Consider the following 25,313-nt stretch of genomic DNA (forward strand, 5'->3'; position numbering starts at 1 on the left):
AAAAACCTTTGGCAATGGCCAAAATTAAAGCGGGGGCTTTGGAAACAATTAGGAAGCAAGCCAAAAAATTGCTAAAAAAGCGAATAATACGTACAAAAAGTATTATAATAAAAGCAAAACCCCGGTGCTTTTCGGGGTAAGCAATTGGGTATTGCTAAATACGGCGAATATTAAAATAAAAAAGCCGTTAAAAAAATTATTAAACAAATAGTTAAAACCTTTTCAAATTTTAAAAATGGTTGGGTTAACCGGTTTAACGTTCCGGTTAAAACTTTCGGTAAATTACCGGATATATAACGTATTTCCGGCAAATTTGTTGCGGGCGTTTAAAAAAAAGCCCGGCGAAAAACCAAAAAATAAAAAACCAAAAATCGAAAAAAAAAAAAATCGTTTCGAAATAAAAGCTTTGCTAAAATATAAAGGGCTTTTGCAAAAACGAAAATATTTAATTAAATAAATAAATTATAACAAATCGGAAAATTTATAAATTTTAAAAAAGGATATTACGAAAAAAATTGTTTAAGCGTATAAAATAAATTTATTGGAAGCAAATTTATAGGATAAGGAAAATACCGGATTTTAACGGGTAAATACCCGGAAAGGACGGGGGTATTACAAAAAAGGAATAACAAAAACCAAAAAAATGGTTTAAAAAAATGTTTTAACGTGCCAAACCGGCTAATTACCGGGAAAAAACGTAAAAAAACCCGTAAACGGTTTGTAATAACCGTAAAATATCGTATTTTATAAATAAAAAATTAAATAAAAACGGTATAGTACGGGAAACGCCCCAAATTAATGGTGCAATACATTTAAATTTTAAAAAACATGCAAAGTGTAGCACATTTTGAAAAGCCCGTAAAGGGCATGCTTAGCGCAATACGTTAAAGCAATTACCGCATTTTAAACGTACGTTATGGTAAAAAACATTATTATTTGCCCGAAAAAGAAATAAAAAAACCTTCGGATAGCACGGCGGACGGGCTTAAGCGTTTGGGTAGCGGCAAATGCATATTGGCGGTATTTAAACCCATTGGGGGGCGAAAAAAAGCATTTTAAAATTATTTATTGGGGCATTAAAACCTAATTGGTAATTAAAAATATTGGGATTTTGCAATGCTGCAAAAGCAATATAACGAAAGGAAATTGTGGTTTTAGCTATAATTGTTAAAACTTACTTGTTAAGCGCATGCACAGGCTTTGGAGGATCGCTATGCACAAATCCGGGATTTGTGCACCGGCCATCCAAAGCTCCTTTGTACCTATATAAAGAGGTCGGATCCGTTCCTTTCTTTTAGCAAAATTCCTTCCTTTTTAAACCTAAATAACAACATTTTAACTTAATTACCCTTTAATAATTATCAAACCTTTATTTTACGCCGTTTGGAGCTTTACAAGCATAAAATTCCACCCCAAAGTCCTTTTTACATTAATTAATATTGCAAAAAGCAATATAAAAAAGCAAGGAAAAGGGTTTTTTAATTAACTAAGGTTAAGTAAAAGATTTAGGAATTAAAAATTATTGGTTCGACGCTCGGCAACGCATTTTTCATTTACTTTCGGCCATTAAAATTAAAAGAGCCTTAAAAGGGGGCGCTGTGCAATCCCCCAAGCTAACATTTTAACCCGGTTTAAACAATTAAAACGGATTGCTTTAAATAATACCGCTTACCATCCTTTTTACCATTTTACTATGGAAAAAGGAAAATCCTCCGCTTACGCAATCCTTAATAAACAAGATTAAAGCCCGACAAGCACAAAAATGTTTTGCGAAAAACAAGCATTTTATGCAAAAAAAGTTATCGATACTTTAAACCTTTTTTTAAACTTTTTGTTAATTTTTTATTTCCTTTTCCTTAATTACCCCAACCACAAAATCGCTAAGCATTTAATAAACGTTTCCGCAATCGGCAAAAATACATGGATTATTAAATGAATGTATAACAATCGGAAAAAGTTAAATCCCAACGATACGTTAACCAATTTTAAAAAAAAATTTAGTAATTAAATTAAAACAAATTTTAACGCGGTAAACCTAACGATCCAACAATTTTTGCAAAGCCATTTCCGAAAGCAAAAAATCCACTTTCCTACTTTTAATTTAAAAACATTCGGCGAAAAATTGGCGGAAATTTTTAGCTAATTACAAGCTTTTATTGTAAAACCAAGCTTTACGTTAAGCTTAACGTTACGATTAACCAAAAGCAAAAGCAAAAAGCTTATAAAGCTGCCATTTCCAAACCTTATGCTTTCCCGTTAATTACCTTTTAAAACGTTTTTTTAACCAATTAATACAACGCAAAAAGCGGTAAAAAACGAACAATTACCAAAAGCATAATTTAAAGCGCAAAAAAGTTGGAAAACAAATTTTTTAATAATTTTTACAAAAGCATTAAGCAAAATAAAATTACCTTTTCGCTTTAACCTTTAAACCATATCGTTCCAAAAACAATAGGAACCGTAGTATACCTTTGCGAAAAAGCGTAAAAGCACAATTCCACCCCAATTTTTCCAATTACCCCAGCCTATACAACCATGGCCAAAATACCCGTTACAAGCAAAAAAACAAAAGCACGAAAATTTCGTAATTAACGTTCCAAAGCGCGAACGCGCAAAGGAAAAACAAAAACCAAGCGCACGAAATACAAAACCATACTTTCCGCTTCCGTTACTTCCTAAACCGCCCTTTTAAAAACCGCCCTTTTAAAAACCGTTACCAAACTTTTCTAGCTATGCCTACCATTCGTTACATAACCAAACCCTTTATACATTATTTCGTTACCTTTACACCAAAAAGCTTAATTATCGTTAAATCCCTTTACGGGAAATAACCAACGCATTAATCGACGCAATTACCATACGCACTTTTAAAACCATTTGGAACAATACATATTCGTATACAGGAAAACCGTATAACATTATTAACGATAAGCTTTTCCACTTTATAATTTACGCTTAAATGCTTAAAATAAATTATTTATAATTTTACGCGCTATATTTTTACATTTTAAAAAGCAAAGCGAATAAATATTACGTTAATTACATTAGCCTTATATTTACTTTCCAAACCATTTATTTTGCATTTAAAAATTATTTCGAAATAAAAATCGTGCAAACCCAATATTAAATAAATTGGATAACAATTTACTTTTATACCGTCCGTTTAAAGCTTGCAAGCACCGGAAAAACGAATATCGAAATTTTACAAAAACTTTTCGATAAATTGCAACGATATTACCAAGCGTTAAACCCAAATTTTAATAATAAATAGCAATTTGTAGCAAATATAGCAAAGGCAATTTAAAAAATCCCCAAGCTCGAAATAGCGTTATTTAACTATCCCGATACTTTTAAAAGCTTTTTTAACGTATTTCGCAATGTTATAAAAATTAAAAACAACAACAAAATCCCGGCACAACATTATACGGAACGAAAGTACGAAAGCAAAAATTAACGAAATTAATAAAAATAGGAATAAAAGCAAAAACGAACTTACAACCCACATGCCAAACAAAGTTATTAAATTTGCAAAAAGCCCAATTGCTAATTAACAAAGCATTTAAAAAAAAGCAAAAAAAGTACAAAAAGCGCTAGCGTTAAAAGCAAAAAAACAAAGGCAAACCCCCAATTAGCTATCGGAAATTCCTTTCGATTAATAAACCAAACGATTTAAAAAACGAAAGCGCATTGGAAAAGGATAACGAAAAGTTAATTAATAACCATAATTACGAAAGCGACCAAAAGGAACATGCAATAACGTATTTTACACAAAGTATAGCATCGTACTTTATAAACAAATTATGGAAGCACCGTTTATTTGCAAAAAACGCTTAAAAAGCACAAAAAGCCAGGATTAAAGCTCCCATTTACAAAATGCTTATCCATAACAATATCGATAGCAATACCCAATAGTACGGCATTTTGCTAAACACCGGCGCGGCAGCCAATTTAACGGCCGGAATTAACCAAATTTAAACATTGCAACAGCACATAAAAAAGCTTAAAATCGATTACAAAGCACCTAAGCATTTTGTAACTTTTGGAGCAGGAAATACCGAATTTAGCATTGGCGCGATTATTATACCAACCCTTATTAGCAATATTACGTTTTACGTTTTTAATAACCCAATACCATTCCTTTTATTACTTAAAAATATAAACGCGTTAAGTATATACCTTAATAATACGCGCAACGAATTCGTAAAGCACAACAAAACGCGCGTGCGGATTATTAAACGTTTCGGTTACCCATGGTTTTTTTTTAACGCATCGATATACGTTATAAACAAAATTTTAATAACCGCCGAAAAAAAAATCGCAGGATTTTTATTTTTAACAAAAACCGAGTTACGGCGCGTTTACAAGCGATTTAACCACCTTTCCGTCGATAAATTGCACAAAACCTTTTAACGGGCAAGCTACGATACAAATTGCAACGCGCTGGAAATAATTAATAAAATATATTACAAATGCTAAATTAAAAAAAATGCACCACAACAATTTAAATTTACGTTAAAAAACGATAAGGATTTTAATTACGAAATCGTTATTAACGTTTGCTATTTAAGCAACAAACCGGTCCTTTATGTAATTAATAAAAGCATAAAATTTAATGCTGCAGCGATTTTAAAAAACCTATTTGCAAAAAAAACTTGGAAAACCTTAAAGCGTTACTGGATAAATGTTTATTTAAAGCCTTTAAACGTAATTACTTACAACGCAAGCACTTATTTTTCGAAAAGCGGCTTTTAAGCTAAAGCAAAGCTTTTTAAAATTACTTGCAAGCAAGTTCCCGTTAAGGCCCATTACGCCGTTAAAAAAGTCGAACGAACGCATAGCATGTTACGCAAAACGCATTCGATTATAAAAATTAAATGCCCAAATTTTGCGCTAAAATTATAGCTTTAAAAAACTGTAAAAGCAATTAACAATACCGCGGAACCGAACGGGTTAATTTTAACGCTATTTGTTTTTAAAGCCATGCTACAAATAAACCACGAATTATTACCGTTACTAATTATAACCAAACGCGCGCAAACAATTAAAAAGGCTATAGCAAAGCTTTAAAAAGCAATTGCTAAAAAAAAGGTTGCAAACGCTATTAATACCCGAAATAACCTTAATATTAGCACCGTTAAACCAAGCTTTTTTGCTTTTGGAACAAAGGTTTTAATGTTCCGAAAAAAAAAGGATGGATAAGCCCGCACAAAATAGCAACGGTAACAAATAATAACGTTACGATCGAAACCGTTAACGGTTTGGTAACGTTTAAAAGCATTTTTGTTAAGCTTTATTATCGAATTAAAAAATAGCCAAACAACGAGCTAAAAAAGCAATAAATTAAAATTCCAAAACCATTTGTTTACCTCGAACCGGTACAGCCAAAACGACGCGGACGCTTACCGAAAAACAAAATACCGGTACAATTACGAAATCGATTAAAACCGCTAACGCTAAATACAAAAAGCAATAAACCTTTAAAACCAAAGGAGCGATTGGAAATTAAATTGCATAACAAAACATATTTATTACCAAAAAAAGCAAAGGCCATGCGTTTATTAATCGAATATAAAGCAAAAGGTTTAATTAAAGCTTTAAAACCTTTATTTTAAAAAGCCGATTGGAACGAAATAACGTTTTTATTTAACGCCGGAATAATCGTAACAATCCGTAAAAAACAATTTCCAAGCGCTAAAATTTTTAAAGCACGTTTCGTTAAAAAAAATAAAAAGGATACCGGAAGCCCTTTACAAAAAAACGAAATGCGTAGCTTAAAATATTAATAATAACGAAAAAAAAACCATTTTAACGCAAACTTTTACAATTATGCGTTATAGCCAACGGTTAATTTTCGCGCTTGCACTAAGCCTTTAAAACCGAAGCATTTTATTAATAACCCGGAACATTACCCAAACGTATACCCAAAGCGCAATTAATTTTAAAAGGACCGTTTTGCTGCGCTTATTTAAAAAGTTACGTTTACGTTTCCTTTTTAGCACTTTGCTTTAAATCGTTAAACCTTTATACGGCTTAACGGAATTAGGATTGCATTGGTACGTTACGTATTAAAAGCATTACAAAAAGCGGTTAAATTGCAAATCGTTGTGTTATAATCCGTATTTCCTTATTACAAAGCGCAATATAAGCTTTGGAATGGTAAGGATGCAAATAAACGATACGCTAAACCTAAGAAATTAAACGTTTATAAATTTCGAAAAAAAAGCGCTTTAAAAAGCAAAGTTTAAAGCAAAACCGCGTTCGATGTTTACGGAAAGGAAATAAAGCGATTTTAACAATAAAAAAATTATGGTTAAAAAAGGCCGAATTAAATTAAAGCAAAAAAACCAAAGCGAAAAACTAAAGCTTGTAAACGCTAATTTAAAAAGTTACAAGCAATAATTTGTATTTTAAAAGGTTCGTAAAGCGTACATTAATTTTATATGCCAGCCCAAAGCAGCTTTTAATTACGCCTTAACCGCATAAAAAATAAACCCAATACAGGAAAATATCGACAAGCTTAACAAAAGGATTGGTTAACAAATCGAAAACGCTAACAAAAGTTTAAACAACGTTTTTATCAATTTCGAAAGCGCAAACCTTTACATTTTCGTAAATGGATCCTTTGCAAATAACAATAATATATTTTTGCAAATTGGGTTTATTTTTGTATTAAGCAACGAAAAATCGAACAAGCACCAAACCAAATTTTAATTACGCGGCAACATTTTGCATTGAATTTTGGTTAAATGCAAAAAAATTACAAAAAATGTGCTAGCCAGTAAAATTTACGGCATGGTTTTTGGGTTTAATTCCGGTTACGTTATAAAAAAAGCTTGCTTAACGATTTTTAAACGGTTAAATTTTATCCAACCTAAATTTATTTTTTGCACCAATAGCTTTTTGCTTTATTAATGCTTTGTTTAATTAAACATAATAGCAAAAAAAAAGCTTATAATTAATTTAATAGCGCTTCGAAAATTTTATAAAAATAAAGAAATCGACGAAATCCGTTGGATTGCCGGAACAAACAATCCGGCAAATGCGATAACGAAAAAGCAATTAAACCGGGCATTAAAAGAATTGGTAAGCATTAATACAACCTTAATCCGAATTAAAGGTTGGGTTAACCGCACCAAAATATAAAAGGAAAGTTTGGAAATAAAAATCGGCATGTTAAAATTTTTACGGCAATGGCCATATAATGGCTTTAATAAAAGGAAAAAACAAAAAAACCCCAAACCAACGCGCAACGAGCACCAAACCATAAATTAACAAAAAGCGCAAAATTAATACATTTATTTTATAACGAAACCATTATAAAAAAAGCAAAAAAAACAATTTTTAAGCTTTTACGCTTAAACATTACCAGCATTACTTAAGCTAAAAGCAATAACCTTGCTTTTAACAACAAAAATTCTATTCCCTTTTTTCTTTTGCTTTTTTTGCTTTTTAATAGCAATTGCAAACATAGCAACGGGATTTTTAAGCTTTATAAACGCTGTAAAATAAAGCTAATTATTATTGCTATTATAATCCTTATTTTTTTTATCCGCATTATCGTTTTAAACGGAAAAACCTTTGTTTAAAGCTTCGAAAAACGCAGCTTTAAAAAAACGAAGCGCGGTTAAACGCTCCGTTTCGTATTGCTAACCCGAAATTATAATTGCAAAATTGGCATTCGGATTGGCTTGCTTAGCATTAAGCTTAAAAAATTGCTTAGTAATGGTGCGTTATTTTTAAAATGTTTATAATCGGAAAAATAACGTTAGCAAATTTATAAAGCATAAAATATATAAAATGGAAATAATATATTGCATTATAAAGCTTGTTGCTAAGCGCTTTAACAAAAAACTTTATAGCAATACGATAAGCAAGCAAAAAATTAGCAATTGTTAGCGCAAAAAATTTAAAAACGAAAAAAAAGAAATCCTTACATGGGCTTGCACGAATAACCAAAAATATAACGCTAGCAACGCTTGCTATTAAAGCTTAACTTTTTAACATAAAGCTAAATTATATCCCTTTTAACGTTAAACTTGCCGTAAAGCACGGAATTAAAGCAGCCAAAGCAAATTGTTGTTCGATTAGCATTTTTTTTACCGCGCTTACGAACATTAAAACCATTACGGCCATTGCGGAAAGCGGCGCGCTTTTTTTTGCAACCAATAAAAGCGATTGAAACGACCGAAGCGGGCGCGGGCAAGCTTTTAAATATAAATTGTAGTACCGGAAACGAAAAAAGCTTGTTAAACTTTTTAACGGGAAAAAGCATAACTTAAAGGTAAGCTGTAAAGCTTTGTTTTGGAGCGATACAAGCAGCCGATTACTAATTTTAAGCTTTTTCCAGTAAAATAACGCTTTCCAAAACGTGGTCGAACGGATTTTAAGCGTTTAAACCAAGCGAAAGGTTTATAATGCTATTAAAAAGGTATAAAGCATAAAATTAAGTAAAGGAAAATGGGAAAACGACAATATAACGAGCGTACAAATTGTAAACGACGATTCCAAAGCGCACGTAGCTAATTAAATTAACTTAAAAAACGGGGTTGTAAAAGGAAGAAATTGAAGTAATTAAATCGACGATTAACGGGCTAAATAAAGGCTTACCGCCCTTTATCCGTTAACCTTTACTTTCGCCCTTAACGTACCCATTCCTAAACATTACAAAAACTTCCCACTTAATTTAAAATGATCCCAAACGCCCATAACTTTAAATTTAGCGATTTCGGAGCTTTGGAACCAAAATTTACATAATTTCCCAAACCTCCATTTACGTTTATTGTTTAATAGCAATACGTATCCGGTAAAACAACCTAAATAAGCATTTTTTTTTTATATGTTACTTAAATTGCCGATTTAGCAAATTATTTATTATTGCGCATTCGAATTGCAAATTTCTTTTTTTTCCGTTTTACCATGCATGCGTTACCAAAAAAAAAATAATTGGTATTGGAATTTACTTATTAAGCGCATGCATAGGCTTTAAAGGATTGCCATGCACAAATTCGGGATTTGTGCATTAACTATTTAAAGCTCCTTTGTACTTATATAAAAAGGTTGAATCCGTTCCTTTTTTTTAGCAAAATTCTTTTTTTTTAAACCTAAATAATAACATTTTAACTTAATTACCCTTTAATAATTATTAAACCTTTGTTTTACGCCGTTTGGAGCTTTACGAGCATAAAACTCCACCCCAAAGTCCTTTTTACAATAACAAATTAACGAAAAAAATTTAAAATTAACCACTTTTCGAAAAAGGGATATTAATAATTAATTAAAAAAATATGTAAAAAAAATCGATTAAATACCGTATCCAAAGGAACCAAAATTTCCGGAAATTACGTTTTTTTTGCTGGCGCTACAATTATTGCCGCCAAAATCGTCGGCGCCGAAAGCGGCATTTTTTAGCGCTAATAAAAACGCTGCACTTTTATAAAGAACCGCGCGGTTGTAAGTTTGGGTATTTAAATGCGCCGCAATCGTGGCAAAGCTAACGGCAATGCTACCAAAAAAAGCAACTATACCTTTTTCGAAACGCTTAAAAAACGCTTTTATTTCGTTAAAAAAATTACCGATACTAACTAAAGCTTAAGCTTGCTTTTTCGTTTAAACGGCAATAGCGTAAAATTATTGGAAAATGTTTTAAATAGCTTTTAATGTTGCAACGCTAGCAATTTTGCGCTAAATGCGCTTTTAAATAACGGTTTAACGTTTGTAACGCGCAAATTGTTCGGCCAATATGGTATAAAAGGATTTAGCTTTTTGGATAGCTTTGCGGGCGCAAAATTAAGCTTTAATAAGCTTTTTAAAAAGTTTCGGTATCGTTTTAAGCAATTGTTTGTAAATGGTATTTAAAATTTTGTAAAAGTTTTGGGCCATTTTCCAAAACCATTTGGAAAATTTAACGCAAGCTTTATTGCTAACCACGTTTTTGCAATAAATATATTTGGAAAACCCCGTACAATTATCGAAGCATATCGGCATACAGGGGTTAACGGCATAATTTTAATATGTTTAACAACCAAAATAACGGTTATAAAATACCGCACGCTCCGTATAATTATTTTTAAAAAAAAGCAAATAAATAAAGTTTTAATTATTGCTTTATTAAAAATTAATAACTTCCCGCAACGAAAGCGCGTTGCAAATATTTATATAAAGCGAAAAAAAAGTAATGTTCGTTTCGGGGGCAAATTTATTGGAATTAAAAGCGTTGCGGCGGCGTTTATTGCGCGTTTTACGCTTTTTTTCGGCGGAGGTTTTTTTGCCGCGGCAGTTAAAGCCCGCCGGGGGGTTACCGGCAAAACGTTTGCGGGAATTTTAAAAAGCTGCAAGCGCAAAAAAGCCCGATAAACCCGCTGCATTTAAAAGGCCCATTAAAGGGTTACCGGCAAAGCAATTATTAAAAATTTAAAAAATTGGAAGTTTTGGCAAATTCGAATTCGGGTTTAATTAAACCATAATAATTAAGGAAAATACCAAAAGGTTGTTAAAAAAGGTTAGCGGGCCGGTTGGAACCGAAAAACCCGAAGCGGATACCTGAAAAAACACCATTTTTTTTACGTAATCGGGTACAAAGGATAATATTTGCAATTACCGGTTAAATTTAAATATTTAAAAGGAACGGTTAAATACCAATTATTTACGGTTATAATTGTTAAAGTTATTGGAATAATTGTTAAATGCATAAAAAGGAAAAAAAAAGGGTTTATAACTTTAAACGGGAAAAAAAGCCTTTTATATGCCGGTACGAACCCATTTTTCCGAATGCTACAAAACTTTACAGCCGGTTTTTTTAAGCGTTGCCGGGCATTAAAACGGCTTAACGGAATACCGTAAATTACCGGTTACTTACGGGGTTGCACGCGCGGTATAAACGGCTTGGAATAAGCCGTATCGAAAAGGGGCAATATGTTAAAAGCACGGGCAAAACCGCCCGGCAAAAAGCGAAAAGCGTTAAATGCACGGGCAAAACCGCCCGGTAAAAAAGGAAAAAAAGGGCGCTAGCAATTAACCGGGCACAAACCCCCCGGAAATATGCCGGCGAATTACCGGTATTGCGGCCAAAGCATAACGGCAAAGTTAAAAAATAAGGTAAAGCTTAAATTGCACGAAAGCGCATAAAGCGCGAAGGATTTATAAAACCAATCCCGCGTGCCCGAAAGGGCACGAAAGAAAGGGGGGTTAAAAAAGGAACAATTTTTATTGGCGATAGCACCTTTGGTAAGAGATTTACGGAAGCTTAACAAAGGAAACACCGCATCCGGCCCGTAACCCGGTAACTACCCGCCTTTGCACCGATTAACCCTTAACAAGAACCAATCGTTACGATCCCGGCGTTATTGCCAGTATATCCGGATAAAATCGATTTCGTTTTAAAAGAAAATTTTTTGCAAACGCACCAACGCGGTAATTTCGTTTTGCCGTACTTTTTGCAAAATAAAACGTGCCCGCAATTGCTTTAATCGTTTGCTTTCCTTTCGTTTGTAATTTTTTAACCACCGTTTAAAAGTTGTTAATTTTATTTTAATATTTTTGCTACGAAAGCGCCGGCGCTTTTTACGTTAGCCGATAAAGCGCGCGCTTTTGTTATTAATTGTTTGCAATTGTACATCGCTTGCTAAAATTGGGCTTATTTTAATAATTAATCGATTAAAAAAACTTTTCCTTTTTCGATTAATATTCGCTTTTTTCCATTGCTAAAGCTTTTCGATTGCGCGCGCGCTTGCAAATATTACCGCTTCGTTAACTTTTTTTACTTTAAAAGCGACGTAAATTACCGTTAACGAAATTGGCTTGCCCGTTGCGGCAAAAGATTGCAAGCGCTTTTAAAGCCAATTTTCGTACGGGCGGATTGCTAATAAATCCAACGTTAAAATTGTAGCTTTTTTCCAATCGCGGGCTAGCAAAACAAGCAACGGCGTTTTTAACAAATGCAAAATTTCGTTGGTTTCGTTAATTTCGTTAAAAAAAAAGGCAAAAAACCGGTTTCGTTGCTTTATCCAGCGAAATTGTTCGGTTGCGTTAAAAATATAACCAACTTTTTTGGTAATTACGGCTTTTAATGTAACCAAAATAAACGGATTTTCCAAATTATTAAGCACAATTTCCGGATCGAAAAGCTAAAACCCGCATTTAAACCAGGTTAATTTAATAATATTAATTTTAAAAGCACGCCGGCGCATATTGTAAAGCCTGTTAAAAAATTTTGCGCGGTTGTAATTAATTGCGCTTTGCTTAATTTACCGTGCGAAATCCCGTTAATACGCGGCTTTAAAGGTTAAAAAAATACCAACGTTAAAAAGCTGCAATTTATAAATTGTATGCGGAAAAAAAAGGAAAATTACGATCTTTTTTTTTTTGCACTTTTCCCAAAACGGCAACGTTAGGTAAAATCCGTAATTATTAATTAATAACAAGCGATATTCGTCGGGCAACGAAAGCGTTGCTTGCTTAACGAAGTAATTAAACCAATTAAACGCAATTAAATCGTTGGTTTAACCGTTTTCGTTTGTAATAAAAATCGTTTTTAAATTTAAAAAGTTGCGCACGTATTTTTCGTTAATATAAATCCCGGCTATAATAATAAACGGAAAAATCGTTGCGCCGGCGGCCAAACAGGTTTTAACAATTGTAACGATATTCCGGTAATCCGGATTGCTTTAAAACCAAGCTTCGATATCCGTATAGCACCAAATAAAGCTTTTTTAAAATACGCTTACTTAAAAGCTTATTTTATCGGAATTTCATTTATTTTCCGGCTTAATTTAATATTTTTTTACATACCGCGCGTAAAAATTAAACCATTTTTTTAATACCAATTTATTTTGTACCGCGCGCTTTTTAATAATTTGCGGCTTTCCTTTTACCCGTTTTAGCAATTTTTTATAAGCCAAAAGCCAAATTTAAGCCCATTTTTTTTTAGCGTTCGTCGAAAAAAAGGTTAGCCGGCGGCGGAAAATCGAATTAACGGTTTAAGCAACGGCAATTACGGTAACGGCGTTTTTTAAAAAAGGTTAATTTATTTATTAACAAATCGCATTTAAAACCGCTTGGATTAACTTACCAATTAATTGCTTCCAATTAACTTACGCAAGCAACGCAAAATTTTCGGTTTTTATTAACTTTTTATTATGCCCGCCGTTTTTTACTTTGCCGGCGCTTCCTTGCCGGCGCTTTTGCAGTAAACAAAGGTTTATCCCGTATTGCCGCGCGCAAGCGGCGAAGGTTTTAAAGCCGTTTTAATCGAAAGTTTCCAAAGCTATCAAAACCCGGGCTTTATTAGCCCGGGCCTTTTCGCGCTTTTTTTTGCACCGGATCCTGGGCATTTCGGTAAAATTTGGCTGGAAAACCCAAAAGCGCAAGGCTTAAATTGGCGGGGTTAAAATTACGATGGTTTTTTGGCTATGCACCGTGCTTACAGGAATTCGGCTAACTATTACTTTTTTCGGCGATACATTGGTTTCCAGCTAATTTGGCTGGGGAAAAATGTTACAGAAAAACGTCGAATTGCCCCGAAAACGTCGAATTGCCCCGAAAACGTCGAATTGCCCCGCCGCACTTTACTCCGGAGGACCGTTAAATTGCAGGCGCTTTTAGCCCGCACGAGTATGAGGCAGCGCAATGATTTCTTATCCCGATGTCGGTACTAGCTAGTGTGCTCTGTTTTCGTAGTGGGTGCCTCCAGCGACAATCTCGGCCCCCTTGGCCTAGGCAAAAAAGCACACCACGAAGGCAAGGGTAATATGCATGGGATAGTTCCATAGCGATACAGAATCAAGGCGAAATACAAAATGAAAGCGAAACACGGGTGGGAATCGGCAAGCCAACGAAGTTAGATCAGAATGGACGGACAAGGCCCGGCAGACAAGTGAAGAACGACATGTCACAAATCTCGCATGCTCACTTGTCGGGGAATGGCCCCCCATAAACCCAGCAATGTGAAAACGTCGTGGCTGCGCAAGCAGTGCGCAAAAGAGACGGGAAAGAAAAACATACAAAAAACCCGCAATTGCCCACTTACATCTGGCCGGCGCGCTCCAGCTCCTCGACCTGAGCCCTGAGCACCTCGGCAGACACCATGCGGCCGGTGGCGTTGTAGAAGCCGGCCTGCAGCTCCAGCCAGCGCTCGACGCGGCGCTTGCGCTCCAGGACCTCGAGCACCGCGCGGTCCTGTGCGGACCAGGACTGTTGCCACTGCTGCTGCTGCTGGTGGTGTCGCTGCTGCTGATGCGGTGGCGGATATCGAGGCGCGTGCACGGCGAGCCAGTTGCGGACCCTGTCGTCGCCGCCGCCGCGGCGGGCGGGAGGAGGTGGTGGTGCCGCCGACGGCTCCGAGTCGGCCTCGTCGGCGGTCTGGACGAGGACGACCTCGTGGCCGAGCTTGGCGTTCTCGGGCTCTTGTTGCTGCTGCGTCTTGTGGTGCCTCTTCTTGCTGTTCTTCTCCATCTTCTTCTTGACCTCGGGCTCGAGCTTGGCCTTCTTCTTGGCCTTTTTGCTCTTCTTGCTTTCGGATCCCGCCGCCGCCGCTGCTGCCGTGGTCGTGGTGTCATTGTCGGCCTCGTTGGCCGTCGTGTTGTTGGCCGGCGCCACGTTGCTGTCCTCTTCTTCTTCTGGGGGTGGCGGGAAGGGGCTCTCGTCGTCGGTTTCTGCCGCCTCGCCCGCCGGTTCCTTCTCGCCGTCTTTGTTGTTGGTGTCGGCGCTCTTGGCCGCCTCCTTTGGCGAATGGGGCTTCTTCTCACCGCCGCCGCCGCCGCCGTTCAGCTGCTTCCAGCGAGCCTTGCAGGCGTTCTTGCCCTGGCCGGTGGCGGACGCGATGACGGCCCACGTCTCGCCGCCCTCCTTCATGGCGCGCAGGGCCGCGTCCTGAGACGGGGTCCAGTCGCCCGGGGCGGCGGCCGATGGGGCCGGGGCCTGGGTGGGTTCCGCAGCAGGTGGTGCCTCGGGCTGACTATCGGTGGCCCCCTCAGTGGTCGTGGCGTCCTCATTGGTTGAGTCGTCGTCGCCGGCGGACTGCTCGCCTTGGACAACCGCCTCGGTCGACGAATCTTCCTTGCTCGCATCATCGGTGGAAGCGTCCTCGGTTGATGGGTCTGCGGCGGATTCGACAGCGGCATCGGCAGCAGCTTCGCTCGAAGAGACCTCCTCGCCACTCGACTCGGTCTCTGTGGTCTCGTCCTGCGAGGTCGAGGCTTCAGAGTCCTCGTTGCAGTCGGCTTTGTAGCCGGCATCGGTCTCGTCGGCCGAGGCCTTGAGCGCGCCCGCTGCCTTCTTCTTGCAGCAGACGGGCTCCTTCTGCCCTCCCCTGCTGTGCGTTCCTGCCAGCTTCTTGCCGGCCTTCCTGAGACACTCGACCTGCCCGGCCGAGTCGGTGACGTCGCCGCTGGAGTCGGTGGTGTCGGTCTCGTCCGTCTCGCTGCTCCCAGAATCGTTGGCGACCATGCTGCCCGGGGTTTCGGCAGGTGCCAACGGGCGTGGCGACAACGACGACGTCGCAACCACCAGCGGGCTGCCCGGAATGAAGGCGTTGGTCAGATGGAGCTTGTACCCGGCTCCGTTCTTTCCGGCGCCCATGGCTGCCAGGATCCTGGATTCGCGTCGTTCGGGGATGTGCTATTGGCAAATGAAGGGCTCGTCTTCCTGGTTGGTAGTAGATATGCGCCAGAAGAGAGAAAGCATGCCAAAGAAGGTAGAGAGGGCACCAGATGTTTGTGCAGGATGCAGAAGGGTGAGTGTTCAAAAGAGCACGGCAAAGACGGAAGTCGGGAGAATTCTCTGAGCGCAATGTGAGAGGAAGGTCACGCCGGGAAAAGGTCCACGATTGCTCGCACGGCAAACTTGGAGTGCTCCATATCGGTGACTGTGTCTCGGAAGAGACCTGGTGATGGCAAGATAGATCAATTAACTTCAGTAGCGACAACAGCACATATACAACCAGTTAGGCTAGTATCTAGCTAATGTCCGTCTTGTCCTAGACACATACATCAAAGCCGTTGCATAGAAACAGAAGCTCAAAGACAAGAGTGGAAATACACGGTTGTGCCAATATAAAAACAGACAAAGCGCCTGGGTGTAGTAGGTTCTAGACACGACCAATCACATGTCACAATGTGATTTGCTGACTCATAAATCTCGTTCGTCCGGTGACAAAGGTGAGGGAGAGATTGACGGGTTTTCGGATTTGGGAGCTGGAACAAACACAACACCCGCCACTATCCAACACCCGCCAGCCTACCGAACCACCTAGCTACCTAGGCATCTGCCTAGGACACGTCCGGCAGAAAACTACACAAGACCAATGGCAACGCTACCAGAACTGCCCGCTAACTATGGCGCCGCCATGTTGCTCATCGACGAGGCCCACGCGCTCGACCCAAGGACGGCCGAGGCGCGGGTCGGGGCCGAGGGCGAGCGGGTGCCGTACGAGCTGCACTACGCCCGCAAAATGACGCGCTGGCTGGCCGTGAGGAGCCCCGGCGCATCCCCTGTCCTGCAGCTGGCCTGCCGCGCCCAGCACTTTAGACGGTGCGTGTTGCTCTGGTGCCAGGGGGAGGGAGAGACGCAAGGAACAAAGGGGAGAGTTGACACACAGCGCGTCCCCGGCCCGTGATTCCTAGGTGGGAAATACCCCGAAGCAGCTACCCCATGACCAGAGCTGGATATCTCACGTGGAGGGCCAAGCTCAAGGCGCAGGCAGCGGCCCAGGTGGCCGAGTTGCTGTCGGCGTCCTCGGGCGACGGCGGCGGCGGCGGCGGCGGGGCCATCTCGCCGGCCGACGTGGACCGGGTGGCGGCGCTGATCCGCAAGGAGAACCTGGGCAGCGACGGCGAGGCGCAGGCGCTCGAGGACGTGGCCTGCCTCGTCTTCCTCGACGACCAGTTCGACGGGTTCGAGAGCAAGCCCGAGCTCGACGAGGACAAGGTGGTCGGGATCCTGAGGAAGACGTGGGCCAAGATGAGCGCCGAGGGCCGCGCGCTGGCGCTGCAGATGGACCTGAGCGAGCGGGCAAAGGCGCTGATTGGGAAGGCGCTGGAGGGTTGATGGCTTTTTTTTTTTTGGGGATGGTTTGGTGCCTGACTCAGCTGGCCTTGAGGGGGGGGGTTTGTGTGCTGTTGCGAGTGCCGACGACGACTGCCGTCGGTCAATGCTCGTCTCGGCCCTCGATAAGCCGAGGAGCCGGCAATGACGACTGACTTTGCGAGAAGTGATATTGACCTCAAGGTCAAGACGAACATGGATGCTCCGCCGTTGAAGGCAAGCCTGTGATTTCTGGATATCAAACTATAGATAACAAAGCCAGGGAGCACTTACACACACCATGGGCAACAACAACACCCCCACGCGCCCGCTGCTGCATGCCCTAATCAACACGCACGACTTCGCCGCCGCGGCCGAGGCCACGTACAGCCCCAAGGCCTGGGCCTTTTTGTCGTCGGCCGCCACGGACCTGCACAGCAAGCGGCGCAACGCCTCGGCCTACGCCGATATCTCGCTGCGGCCGCGCGTGCTGCGCGACGTCAGCGCCGTCGACACGTCGGCCCTCGTGCTCGGCCGCCGCGTGCGCGCCCCCGTCTTCTGCAGCCCCACCAGCCTCGGCCGCCTGTTCCACCGCGACGGCGAGCTGGCCCTGGGCCGCGCCTGCGCCCGCCTGGGGGTGCCCCAGTGCGTCTCCACCAGCGCCTCGTTCCCGCTGCCCGACATTGTCGCCGCCGTGCGGGCGGCCGAGGCCCAGGCTCGGGCTGGAGGACGACGACAAGACGACGTCCCGGTCTTCTTCCAGCTGTACGTGGACAAGAACCGCGCCCGCTCCGCCGCCCTGCTGGCCGAGGCCGCCGCGCTCGGCGTCGCCGCCGTGTTCTTGACCGTCGACGCCCCCGTGGCCGGCAAGCGCGAGGCCGACGAGCGCGCCGCGCCCTCGCCGCGCGACGCGCGGAGCCTGCGAACCCCCATGGCGCCGGACGGCGGCAGCGGCAGCAGCAGCAGTAGCAGTAGCAGCAGCAACACGGGCGGCGGCGGCGGCGGCGGGGCCATCGGGCGCGTCATGGGCTCCTACGTCGACGCGTCCGTGTCGTGGGCCGACCTGGCGTGGGTGCGGGCCGCGTGCCCGGGGGTGCCGCTGGTGCTCAAGGGCGTGCAGACGGCGGCGGACGCCGTGGCCGCCGCCGACGCGGGCGTGGACGCGATTCTGGTCTCCAACCACGGCGGCCGCAGCGTCGATACGGCGCCCGCCCCCGTGTGCGTGCTGCTCGAGCTGCACCGCTGCTGCCCAGAGGTGTTTGGCAGGCTCGAGGTCTACGTCGACGGCGGCGTCTCGCGCGGCACCGACGTCTTCAAGGCGCTGTGCCTCGGCGCCCGCGCCGTCGGGCTCGGGAGGGGGGTGCTCTACGGGCTTGCCTATGGGGAGGAGGGGGTGCAGCGATACGTTGAGAGTGAGTTCAGGTTATTCCGTTGCCTCACTTTTTCTCCCGCTTCAGCCCTCTTCCTCGAAGTGGAAAGGAGAAGATGGAAAGGGGTAAAAGCCAAGAAGAAAAAAACTATCAAACGCACCCAAACTGACACCTCTCCCAGTCTTGATCGACGAGCTTGAAACCACCATGAAGTTGTGCGGCGTCACCAGCATCGACCAGCTTCATCCGGGCCTTGTCAACACCCTAGCCCTCGATCCATTCATCCCAAGCTCCATGGGCCACCCCTATGCGAAATGGCCACCAGAGCCGCGCAACACCAAGCTTTAGGAGAGCAACTTTCCATTGTCTTTCAAAATCATTAAGCTCCCTGATCCCTGACGCATGGCTGCCATCCCTAGGGAGTTCTCACACTTTGATACACACGTCACGAGTGTGCCTTGACATGGATAACGCAAAGTTGGATTAGCGGCTAGCTGTATAACAGCAAGGTAAGAATCTATATACATGTCATCTCAGATATGAGATTAGGAAAGAGCTGTACCCCAGAAGAACAACCCACATTGTTCATGTAATGCATGACATGAGCACAGAAGAGGAGATGACAGATGACACCAACCAGCAGACAAGACAGAGCCGATGCAGCTGTGTATACACTGTATTTTCCCAGCATAACAAAGCATTCCAACAAGCAATTCGCAAAGAAAAAAAACCCAAGCGCTCAGGCTAGGCCAACTCCCGAAGCTCACGATCTCCCCTCCCCGTCGGCAGCTCCGCGTAGTCCTGATGCGACTGCTGGAACTGCTGGGGGTGCTGCTGGTACGCGCCAGGCGGCGGCGGTGGCATGGCGTTGTACTGCTGGGGCGGGGTTTGCTGCGGATACTGCTGCTGCTGGTTCTGTTGGTAGCCAGGGGGACCCTGCTGCTGCGGCGGCATGGCCCAGGCGGCGCCAAAGGGCTGGGGCGGCTGGCCGATCGGGGGCGACTGGCTGGGCGGGGGCGGCGACGGCGTGGGGTTGACGCCGTTGGGGCTGTAGCCCGGCGACGGGCTGTGCGGCGGGCTCATGCCGGCCGGGTCGTAGACGCTGTTGGTGACGCTGTAGGGCGGCTTGGCCATGCTGGCGCGCGGGTCGGTGACGGGCGCGAAGCCGTACTGGCCATGTTGCTGCTGCTGCTGCTGCTGCTGCTCCGCCATCTGCGGCGACGGGTAGCCCTGCTGCTGCTGCTGCTGCTGGGGGTGGCCGGGAGATCCGGGCATGACGGGGGCGGCGGGGCCTCCGCCGGGAGAGGCCGGGCCGCCACCGCTGGCGCCGGGGACGCCGTTCTGCTGCCCGTGCACGGGGTGGGAGGCGCCGGTGCGCCTGCTGCGGCGGACGAGGAAGAAGATGGCGAAGCCGAGGATGGCGAGGGCCGCGAAGCCGCCGACGGCGCCGCCGATGATGGCGCCGAGGGGCGGGCCGCTATCCTGGGTCTGGCCGGAACCGCCGCCGCTACCGGGCGTGGAAGTGGCGCCCTGGTCCCCGTCGGTGCCCCCCACCCCCTGGATAACGTTGGTGGAGCGCGAGCTCCCCGTCGCCCTAGTGCCGCCGCCGCCGGTGCCCGTCGTCGAGGTGCCGTCGGTGGCCGACCTCAGCACCAAGTCCGTAGTAGCGATCTTGCCGCAGCCCCAGAGCGAGTAGCCCTGGAGGGTGCTCTCGGCAAACGTGTGCTTGACGCAGCTCGGGTACATCGAGTTGCCGCTGCGCGATGAGGGGAGGTCGTGCGTGGTTAGCTTTCGCCATCAGGGTCAGGGTCAGGGTCGGGGTTGGGCGGCGCGTGGCAGCACAACATACCACCACATGGTGTCGCCTCCCGTGTTTGACACGTCGAGGCGCGTGCCCTCGGACGAGTGGAGGCACGTCGTCCAGGCCTCGCAGAATTGGTTTGACTTCGACGGCCGGTCCGGGCAGCAGCCAAAGGCCTTGCGCTGCGAGTGGAAGACGCAGCCCGAGCTTGTGGCGCAGTATAGGGGAATATCTAGATACAAAGACCATCCGCGTCATCCGTTCCTGTCAGCTAGGGGAGTCCGGGGGAGAGGTTGCCGCACGCCCTCGGCGTCAAGAAAGACGAGAGTATCTGGGCTTCCTACCGGCGCTACCGCTGACAAAGGCGCACGTGTTGTTGGTCCCGCTGCGCTTGTCGAGGAGCTCCCGCGGCGGCAGCAGCGGGGCGGCGGTGGGCATGGGCGAGACGTCGCCGCCGCCGAGCAGGGCCTGCACAGCCATCGTCTCCCGGGCCGGGAGCCAATGCCCTTCGTTGGGGTCCGCCTCCCACCGTAGCAGCCTGGCGTCGACGACGGCCGAGAGCGCCGCGCAGGCGACAGCCGCCGCTCCGAGGAGATGGCGCATCATTCTTCTCCACCTGTGCTGTGCTTCTGGTGAAGGAAAGGGGGCTGGCTCGAGTCAACTGGGCTCGAGCTGCTCCTTGGCTTGACTGGCAGCGACGTTGATGCGGCCTCGATGCAGAGGGCAAGCCAACCAACACAACACGGCTCCGTGGTGTGTCAGGTCCAGAGAAGATGGGCTGGGAAGAAAAGGACGGGAGGATCAACCCCATGGCACTAGCCATGGGGACCGGGGAACAGTCTAATAATAATAAAACGCAAGGGCACGGCGCCCGCACCTTGGCCAGCCACCAAATGCACTCCCGCCTGGCGATCGGCAGCCAAGCCAGCTAGACCCCTGGCCATTCCCCATCCTTGTGCGTGTGTGTGTGTGTGGTGTTTTGTTTCTGACTCCTCTCTTATCTCATGTTCTCCGCCTGCGCCTAACTGCGAAGTGGTGTGGGACAGGTCGAGGCAGGGCAAAGGAGGCAGTTCATCCTAGGGCCAAGGCGAGAACGCCCACCTGTGCGCTTGTGGGAGGGTGGGCTTGCTGTGTGTGTGTTGCCACGGCTGCGGCTGGCTATTGGGCGACCTCGGGATGTGCACCAGCGGAGGATCGCCAGACAGCCCATGCGAGACTAGCAAACGGCTGAGGGCAGCTAAAACGGAGGGCGCCAGCAAGGATTCCAGGTCCGACCCTGCCGTGTGCAGATTTCCCCTCGTCCCCTCGGACGCTGCAAATACAAAAGCAAAACCAATACAGAGAGATCACGTAGGAGATGCACTTCGTGATGGGCGAGTGAGCCTAAAAGCATCGGCAACGCATTTCAGCGGGGGTGGCGGAGACGAGGTCGACAACGCACAGGCAACACAGCAGCAGCAGCAGCAGCAGCACCAACAGCCTGCACAAACATGAGCAACGACTGGAGGGGGGCGGTCTTACCGGATCCGGCTAGCCACATGAGCTGCACCGGGCCTAGAGCTGTGCTCAGCCACTCACAGCGAGAAAAGCGAGCAGGGGCTTGGGGAGGTGGTGGGGATGGCCCCGAAAGCTGAAAAACGACCCTTGCAAATATGGAAGCCCAGCCCCTCGGCCTCCATGGTATGGCCTGACCTCCACGACCGGCTCGTCCGTGACTGGGCAGCGGGAGCCCAAGAGCGAAACAATGGAATCACTCGGCCGACAACGGTCGTGGGGTCGAAGACCATAATGCCTGGAACCGAGAATAAAAGCAAAGAAATATCACGGCGCCCGGATCCCGTCACGGAGCCCTGCCCCGGCCCGTCCCCCGCTGGCTGACATCTCCACTCACAACTTCTGGCTTCCAAATGAAACGCTTCTTGGCCGACATCTCAGCTCGGGTCCGAACCCACGCCGCTTTTGCCGTTCGCTGCTCTGGTCGTCACGTGGAGGCCGGCGGTCGAGATGTTGCCGTGTAAACTATAAGCACACATTTCGAGCCACCTATTGGCCGAGCGTGTCTTGAGTCTCCGAACTCGTCATGACTGCGCGGGATCCTGTCGTTGGACGGTGTGTGCAGGTAACTCGATGAAACCCGAAGCCGGCTGCCTGCCACCCACGAGTGCCTGCCACCAAGGACGGATGCATAACCGGCTTGAGGGTTTACCGGAACCCAACTCGATTCGCCCGTAACCACGTCTTGGGCCAGAGTACCGGGTTCTCTTTCATCCCATTTTGTGCCACACCAGTGCTATCCGTTTCCACATTCCGAGTTGTGGCAACAAACCCCTCTCTTCAGGGACTGCTTCTGCTCAAGCCTTTCAGCCCTGTCATTCCCCTCAAATGCGCCACGAGTATCCTGTTCGCATCGTCCGGAAGCCTCGTTGTCTCACGTCTTTCCGGACAGGCTCGTCCATTCAGTCTTTTGCGATTCAACCCGCGGAGCAGGGGCATCACTGATCGGGGGCACCCCGATGGCTGCGGTCGCGGTAGACGCGACCAGACCCGAGGTCCCTCGTGTATGACCGCCGGCATGGGCGTTGCATATCCTTTAGTTAACCCCTCAGCTCCTGGTTCGCTCCCCCACCGTCCTTGATCCTTTCGGGGACCTGGGGGACGGGAAAGGATGAAGGAAGGCGAGAGAACCGATATTAGCAATGCGAGGAGGCGGGAGCCCCATGCGACTCTGCATCACCATGTCCCTTATCGACCCGGTGCCCTGGAGTCGGCCAGCCTCTGGTGCGACCATGCCGTGCTTACATCCCACCACAGCAAACGGAGCGGGTAAGGGTCTTCCTCACTCCGTTCCTTCTCCAGCCTCGTTTTGGGAGCCCGCGCCCGGGGGATCATATGGCGCTGTGGCCACGCCCGGTCAACCGCGGGATGCGCCTGGGAGCCGATGCAGGCTCGTTCACGTTCCACGGCCGGCTGCGGACAAGTGTGGCATGCGGCCACGCGGCTTGGTTCTTGAGTTCAACGAGCGAGGCGCCTCCGGGCTGGCGTTGTTCGTTTGTCGGCTGAGCCAGCCCAAGGGAGTCTCTACCTTATCCGTCCTGGAGACCTCTCATCTCGGTCGGCCCTGGCGCGTTTGCGGCAAGCTCAGCCACTGCTTTGGCAACCAGACCGTCCGCCGCCAGAAGCACACGAACGGCGCTGGCTTGGCGAGCAATACCCTCTCGGCGGTCTCTTGCGCGCTTATCCCTCCGGGGTGTGACAGAGACGTATATGAAAACGGGCAGGCCCCCGCCTCGTGCAACCTGGGCGTTCTGGGCCAATGCGAGCGGCATGTAACGTGTGTGTGTGTGTGTGTGTGTGTTCCTGCAACCGACGGACTGTCCATGGACCAGGTAGCCGGGGAAACCACAACAAAGCCGGTGTGTGGTGTGCTGGGTCAAAGGTACGCATGGGAAACCGCCGGTCGGTCGGGTGGTTTCACAGCCTAGAGCGGCATCACTGACCGTGTTATAGCATCAGACACCGCCAGTTGCCGCTGATAATTCTTTTCCGGAAGTTGACGGTTGCATAAGACCCAGGATGGAAACCGGGGGTTTCCTGTAGGTACCTCTCTACCCAGTGCCACCCTCCTCTTCCGAGAGAATCAAGGCCCTCGCTAATCATAGGATCGACGGCGTTGCCGACTATCGGGACGACTTGAAGTGACCGTTATGTTTCCGACACGTCGATGATATCGAGCACCATTTATTCCCCTTTGACGACGGCATGTATTCTCAAGTGAGGCTTAAATAAGGCGAGCCGTTACGTAGCCTCGAGGTAGGACATGGCGGTTGCCGATCATTGATTGATAGACACGACCTGGTGAAAAAGAAGGTTGGTGGTTGGTTCGAGGATCTGTAGCGAGGTAGCCACCATATTTTGAGGCTGCTTGTTGGTTTTGATCAAGGGTATAGTCCGCCACCTGGGGTCACTCTGTTGCGCAATTCATGTCACCGGCTCAGGATGTGAATGGGATCAGTGGCCGTCCAGAGTATAGCTTCTCTCGCGGATGGCGGAGGCTCTGGGAGCTCGAGGTGCTCTGCCTGATGGGCCTTGTTCTGTTGTATTTGGAAGCTAGATGTGGGAGCAGGGGCCGATCCAGATCGGATGGAGAGGTGACAGACTCTGGTGACGGCCGCTCGATGCCGGGACATGTGCTGCCGTTGTGGGTGCAAAGGCCGTGCCGCTTGTACATGTACCTTGGCGACATGACCCAAGTACACTGGACTTGCCCGAGCACAATTGGGACTCTCGCCCTCGACCAGCCGGCTCTCGAGAAGGGGTGTTCGTTTGTGCGACGCACACAGTCAGTCAGCCAGCCAGCCAGCCAAGCGACCCGACCAGTCCCATCGACCGGCGCCGCGGAGGGGGAGCTGGGGGGTGGCCTAGAGCAACCAAGCCCGCGTGTGCCCTCATCCGCAAGTCATGGGCAGCATCCTCGCACGCGGCCGCGAAATGGCGGTCTAGGGGATGGAAGGGTGTTTGCCCCCCGCCTCGTCTCATGGAGGTGCGTGCAGGTGTGCGACGCGAGCGTGCTTCTCGACTCGTGGTGTTCGTCGCATCGATGTAGGCCCAGTCGGGTCCCCGCGTCACCGCCCTCGGTTGTTCTGGCAAGCGCGCAAGATCTGCCTGCGGGATTGTGTAGCCTGGAAGCCTCGTTCTCGGGCTGCTAAACTGTATTTTTTTTCTTCACTCTCCCGCTTCTTCCGCCCCGTTATTCTTGGGGGTTTCAATGGCGACTGTTGGGGGGTGAGCCAAAGAAGGAAGAGGGGAAAAGGCACGCATTTGGTGGTTTGACGCAGCCCCAGCTGCAGGTAGAACAAGGAACGTTGTTTTCGATGCCAAGGCTCTGCAAGGCCGAGGACAGGGGCTTGTACTGGTTCGATTCGGCGACAGTTAAAGCGAGCACGAGATGGCGCTGGGTTTTCCTTGCGGGTGGACTAGCTGGTGACCAGCATTGGCGGCTCGTCTGTGCTGCCTGGTTAGTCCCAACTTTCGAATCTTGGTGAATCTGTAGGCAGGTTGTAGGCAGTCGGTTACCTGGGCACCGCCTCCAAAAAAAAAATCCGCACATGTAAACAAAAGGGGCACAC

The 25,313-nt window shown here is 46.6% G+C and overlaps 10 protein-coding genes across 10 annotated transcripts; 5 read left to right on the forward strand and 5 right to left on the reverse strand.

Moving 5' to 3' along the window:
• Positions 1-682: 682 nt before the first annotated feature.
• On the reverse strand, positions 683-1,245 carry GGTG_00458 (hypothetical protein; the record flags this gene model as incomplete). Its single annotated transcript, XM_009218204.1, has 2 exons — positions 683-870; positions 1,179-1,245. The coding sequence occupies 2 exons, from the start codon at positions 1,243-1,245 to the stop codon at positions 683-685; spliced, it is 255 nt and encodes an 84-aa protein (XP_009216468.1).
• A 1,481-nt stretch (positions 1,246-2,726) lies between these two features.
• On the reverse strand, positions 2,727-3,723 carry GGTG_00459 (hypothetical protein; the record flags this gene model as incomplete). Its single annotated transcript, XM_009218205.1, has 5 exons — positions 2,727-2,782; positions 2,866-2,962; positions 3,035-3,147; positions 3,497-3,590; positions 3,721-3,723. 5 exons carry the CDS (start codon positions 3,721-3,723, stop codon positions 2,727-2,729), a joined length of 363 nt encoding a protein of 120 aa, XP_009216469.1.
• Positions 3,724-3,873: 150 nt separating this feature from the next.
• GGTG_00460 (hypothetical protein) lies at positions 3,874-7,384 on the forward strand (the record flags this gene model as incomplete). Its single annotated transcript, XM_009218206.1, has 11 exons — positions 3,874-3,911; positions 4,098-4,383; positions 4,528-4,704; positions 5,382-5,580; positions 5,690-5,766; positions 5,838-5,915; positions 6,044-6,053; positions 6,136-6,239; positions 6,387-6,414; positions 6,938-7,083; positions 7,370-7,384. 11 exons carry the CDS (start codon positions 3,874-3,876, stop codon positions 7,382-7,384), a joined length of 1,158 nt encoding a protein of 385 aa, XP_009216470.1.
• A 332-nt stretch (positions 7,385-7,716) lies between these two features.
• On the reverse strand, positions 7,717-8,133 carry GGTG_00461 (hypothetical protein; the record flags this gene model as incomplete). Its single annotated transcript, XM_009218207.1, has 3 exons — positions 7,717-7,851; positions 7,935-7,979; positions 8,110-8,133. The coding sequence occupies 3 exons, from the start codon at positions 8,131-8,133 to the stop codon at positions 7,717-7,719; spliced, it is 204 nt and encodes a 67-aa protein (XP_009216471.1).
• A 324-nt stretch (positions 8,134-8,457) lies between these two features.
• GGTG_00462 (hypothetical protein) lies at positions 8,458-10,353 on the forward strand (the record flags this gene model as incomplete). Its single annotated transcript, XM_009218208.1, has 7 exons — positions 8,458-8,515; positions 8,721-8,803; positions 8,980-9,056; positions 9,439-9,450; positions 9,672-9,742; positions 9,792-9,836; positions 9,989-10,353. 7 exons carry the CDS (start codon positions 8,458-8,460, stop codon positions 10,351-10,353), a joined length of 711 nt encoding a protein of 236 aa, XP_009216472.1.
• A 3,374-nt stretch (positions 10,354-13,727) lies between these two features.
• GGTG_00463 (hypothetical protein) lies at positions 13,728-17,056 on the reverse strand. The gene has a single exon (XM_009218209.1). It carries the CDS (start codon positions 15,571-15,573, stop codon positions 14,020-14,022), a length of 1,554 nt encoding a protein of 517 aa, XP_009216473.1. The 5' UTR covers positions 15,574-17,056; the 3' UTR covers positions 13,728-14,019.
• GGTG_00464 (hypothetical protein) lies at positions 16,159-17,040 on the forward strand (the record flags this gene model as incomplete). Its single annotated transcript, XM_009218210.1, has 2 exons — positions 16,159-16,524; positions 16,617-17,040. Exons 1-2 carry the CDS (start codon positions 16,298-16,300, stop codon positions 17,038-17,040), a joined length of 651 nt encoding a protein of 216 aa, XP_009216474.1. The 5' UTR covers positions 16,159-16,297.
• A 261-nt stretch (positions 17,057-17,317) lies between the features above and the next one.
• Positions 17,318-19,325, forward strand: GGTG_00465 (hypothetical protein; the record flags this gene model as incomplete). Its single annotated transcript, XM_009218211.1, has 2 exons — positions 17,318-18,428; positions 18,568-19,325. 2 exons carry the CDS (start codon positions 17,318-17,320, stop codon positions 18,732-18,734), a joined length of 1,278 nt encoding a protein of 425 aa, XP_009216475.1. The 3' UTR covers positions 18,735-19,325.
• GGTG_00466 (hypothetical protein) lies at positions 18,851-21,048 on the reverse strand. Its single transcript, XM_009218212.1, has 3 exons — positions 20,532-21,048; positions 20,236-20,419; positions 18,851-20,142 (listed from the first exon to the last, which is right to left on the reverse strand). The coding sequence occupies exons 1-3, from the start codon at positions 20,791-20,793 to the stop codon at positions 19,131-19,133; spliced, it is 1,458 nt and encodes a 485-aa protein (XP_009216476.1). The 5' UTR covers positions 20,794-21,048; the 3' UTR covers positions 18,851-19,130.
• Positions 21,049-22,093: 1,045 nt separating this feature from the next.
• On the forward strand, positions 22,094-24,618 carry GGTG_00467 (hypothetical protein). Its single transcript, XM_009218213.1, has 3 exons — positions 22,094-23,623; positions 23,695-23,780; positions 23,884-24,618. Exons 1-2 carry the CDS (start codon positions 22,884-22,886, stop codon positions 23,750-23,752), a joined length of 798 nt encoding a protein of 265 aa, XP_009216477.1. The 5' UTR covers positions 22,094-22,883; the 3' UTR covers positions 23,753-23,780; positions 23,884-24,618.
• Positions 24,619-25,313: the final 695 nt, after the last annotated feature.

This window comes from Gaeumannomyces tritici (genome assembly GCF_000145635.1).
Source record: "Gaeumannomyces tritici R3-111a-1 unplaced genomic scaffold supercont2.1, whole genome shotgun sequence".
Lineage (NCBI taxonomy): Eukaryota > Fungi > Ascomycota > Sordariomycetes > Magnaporthales > Magnaporthaceae > Gaeumannomyces > Gaeumannomyces tritici.

What these genes read in the sequence shown, in the direction of transcription:
- GGTG_00466 (XM_009218212.1), bottom strand. Translation starts at nt 20,793, where the DNA reads ATGATGCGCCATCTCCTCGGAGCGGCGGCTGTCGCCTGCGCGGCGCTC. An exon ending in CTTTGTCAGCGGTAGCGCCG is followed by an intron (nt 20,420 to 20,531) that starts GTAGGAAGCCCA and finishes CTTTGTATCTAG; the next exon opens with ATATTCCCCTATACTGCGCC. An exon ending in GGAGGCGACACCATGTGGTG is followed by an intron (nt 20,143 to 20,235) that starts GTATGTTGTGCT and finishes CTCATCGCGCAG; the next exon opens with CGGCAACTCGATGTACCCGA.
- GGTG_00467 (XM_009218213.1), top strand. Translation starts at nt 22,884, where the DNA reads ATGCGAGGAGGCGGGAGCCCCATGCGACTCTGCATCACCATGTCCCTT. An exon ending in TGTGGTGTGCTGGGTCAAAG is followed by an intron (nt 23,624 to 23,694) that starts GTACGCATGGGA and finishes ACCGTGTTATAG; the next exon opens with CATCAGACACCGCCAGTTGC.
- GGTG_00463 (XM_009218209.1), bottom strand. Translation starts at nt 15,573, where the DNA reads ATGGGCGCCGGAAAGAACGGAGCCGGGTACAAGCTCCATCTGACCAAC.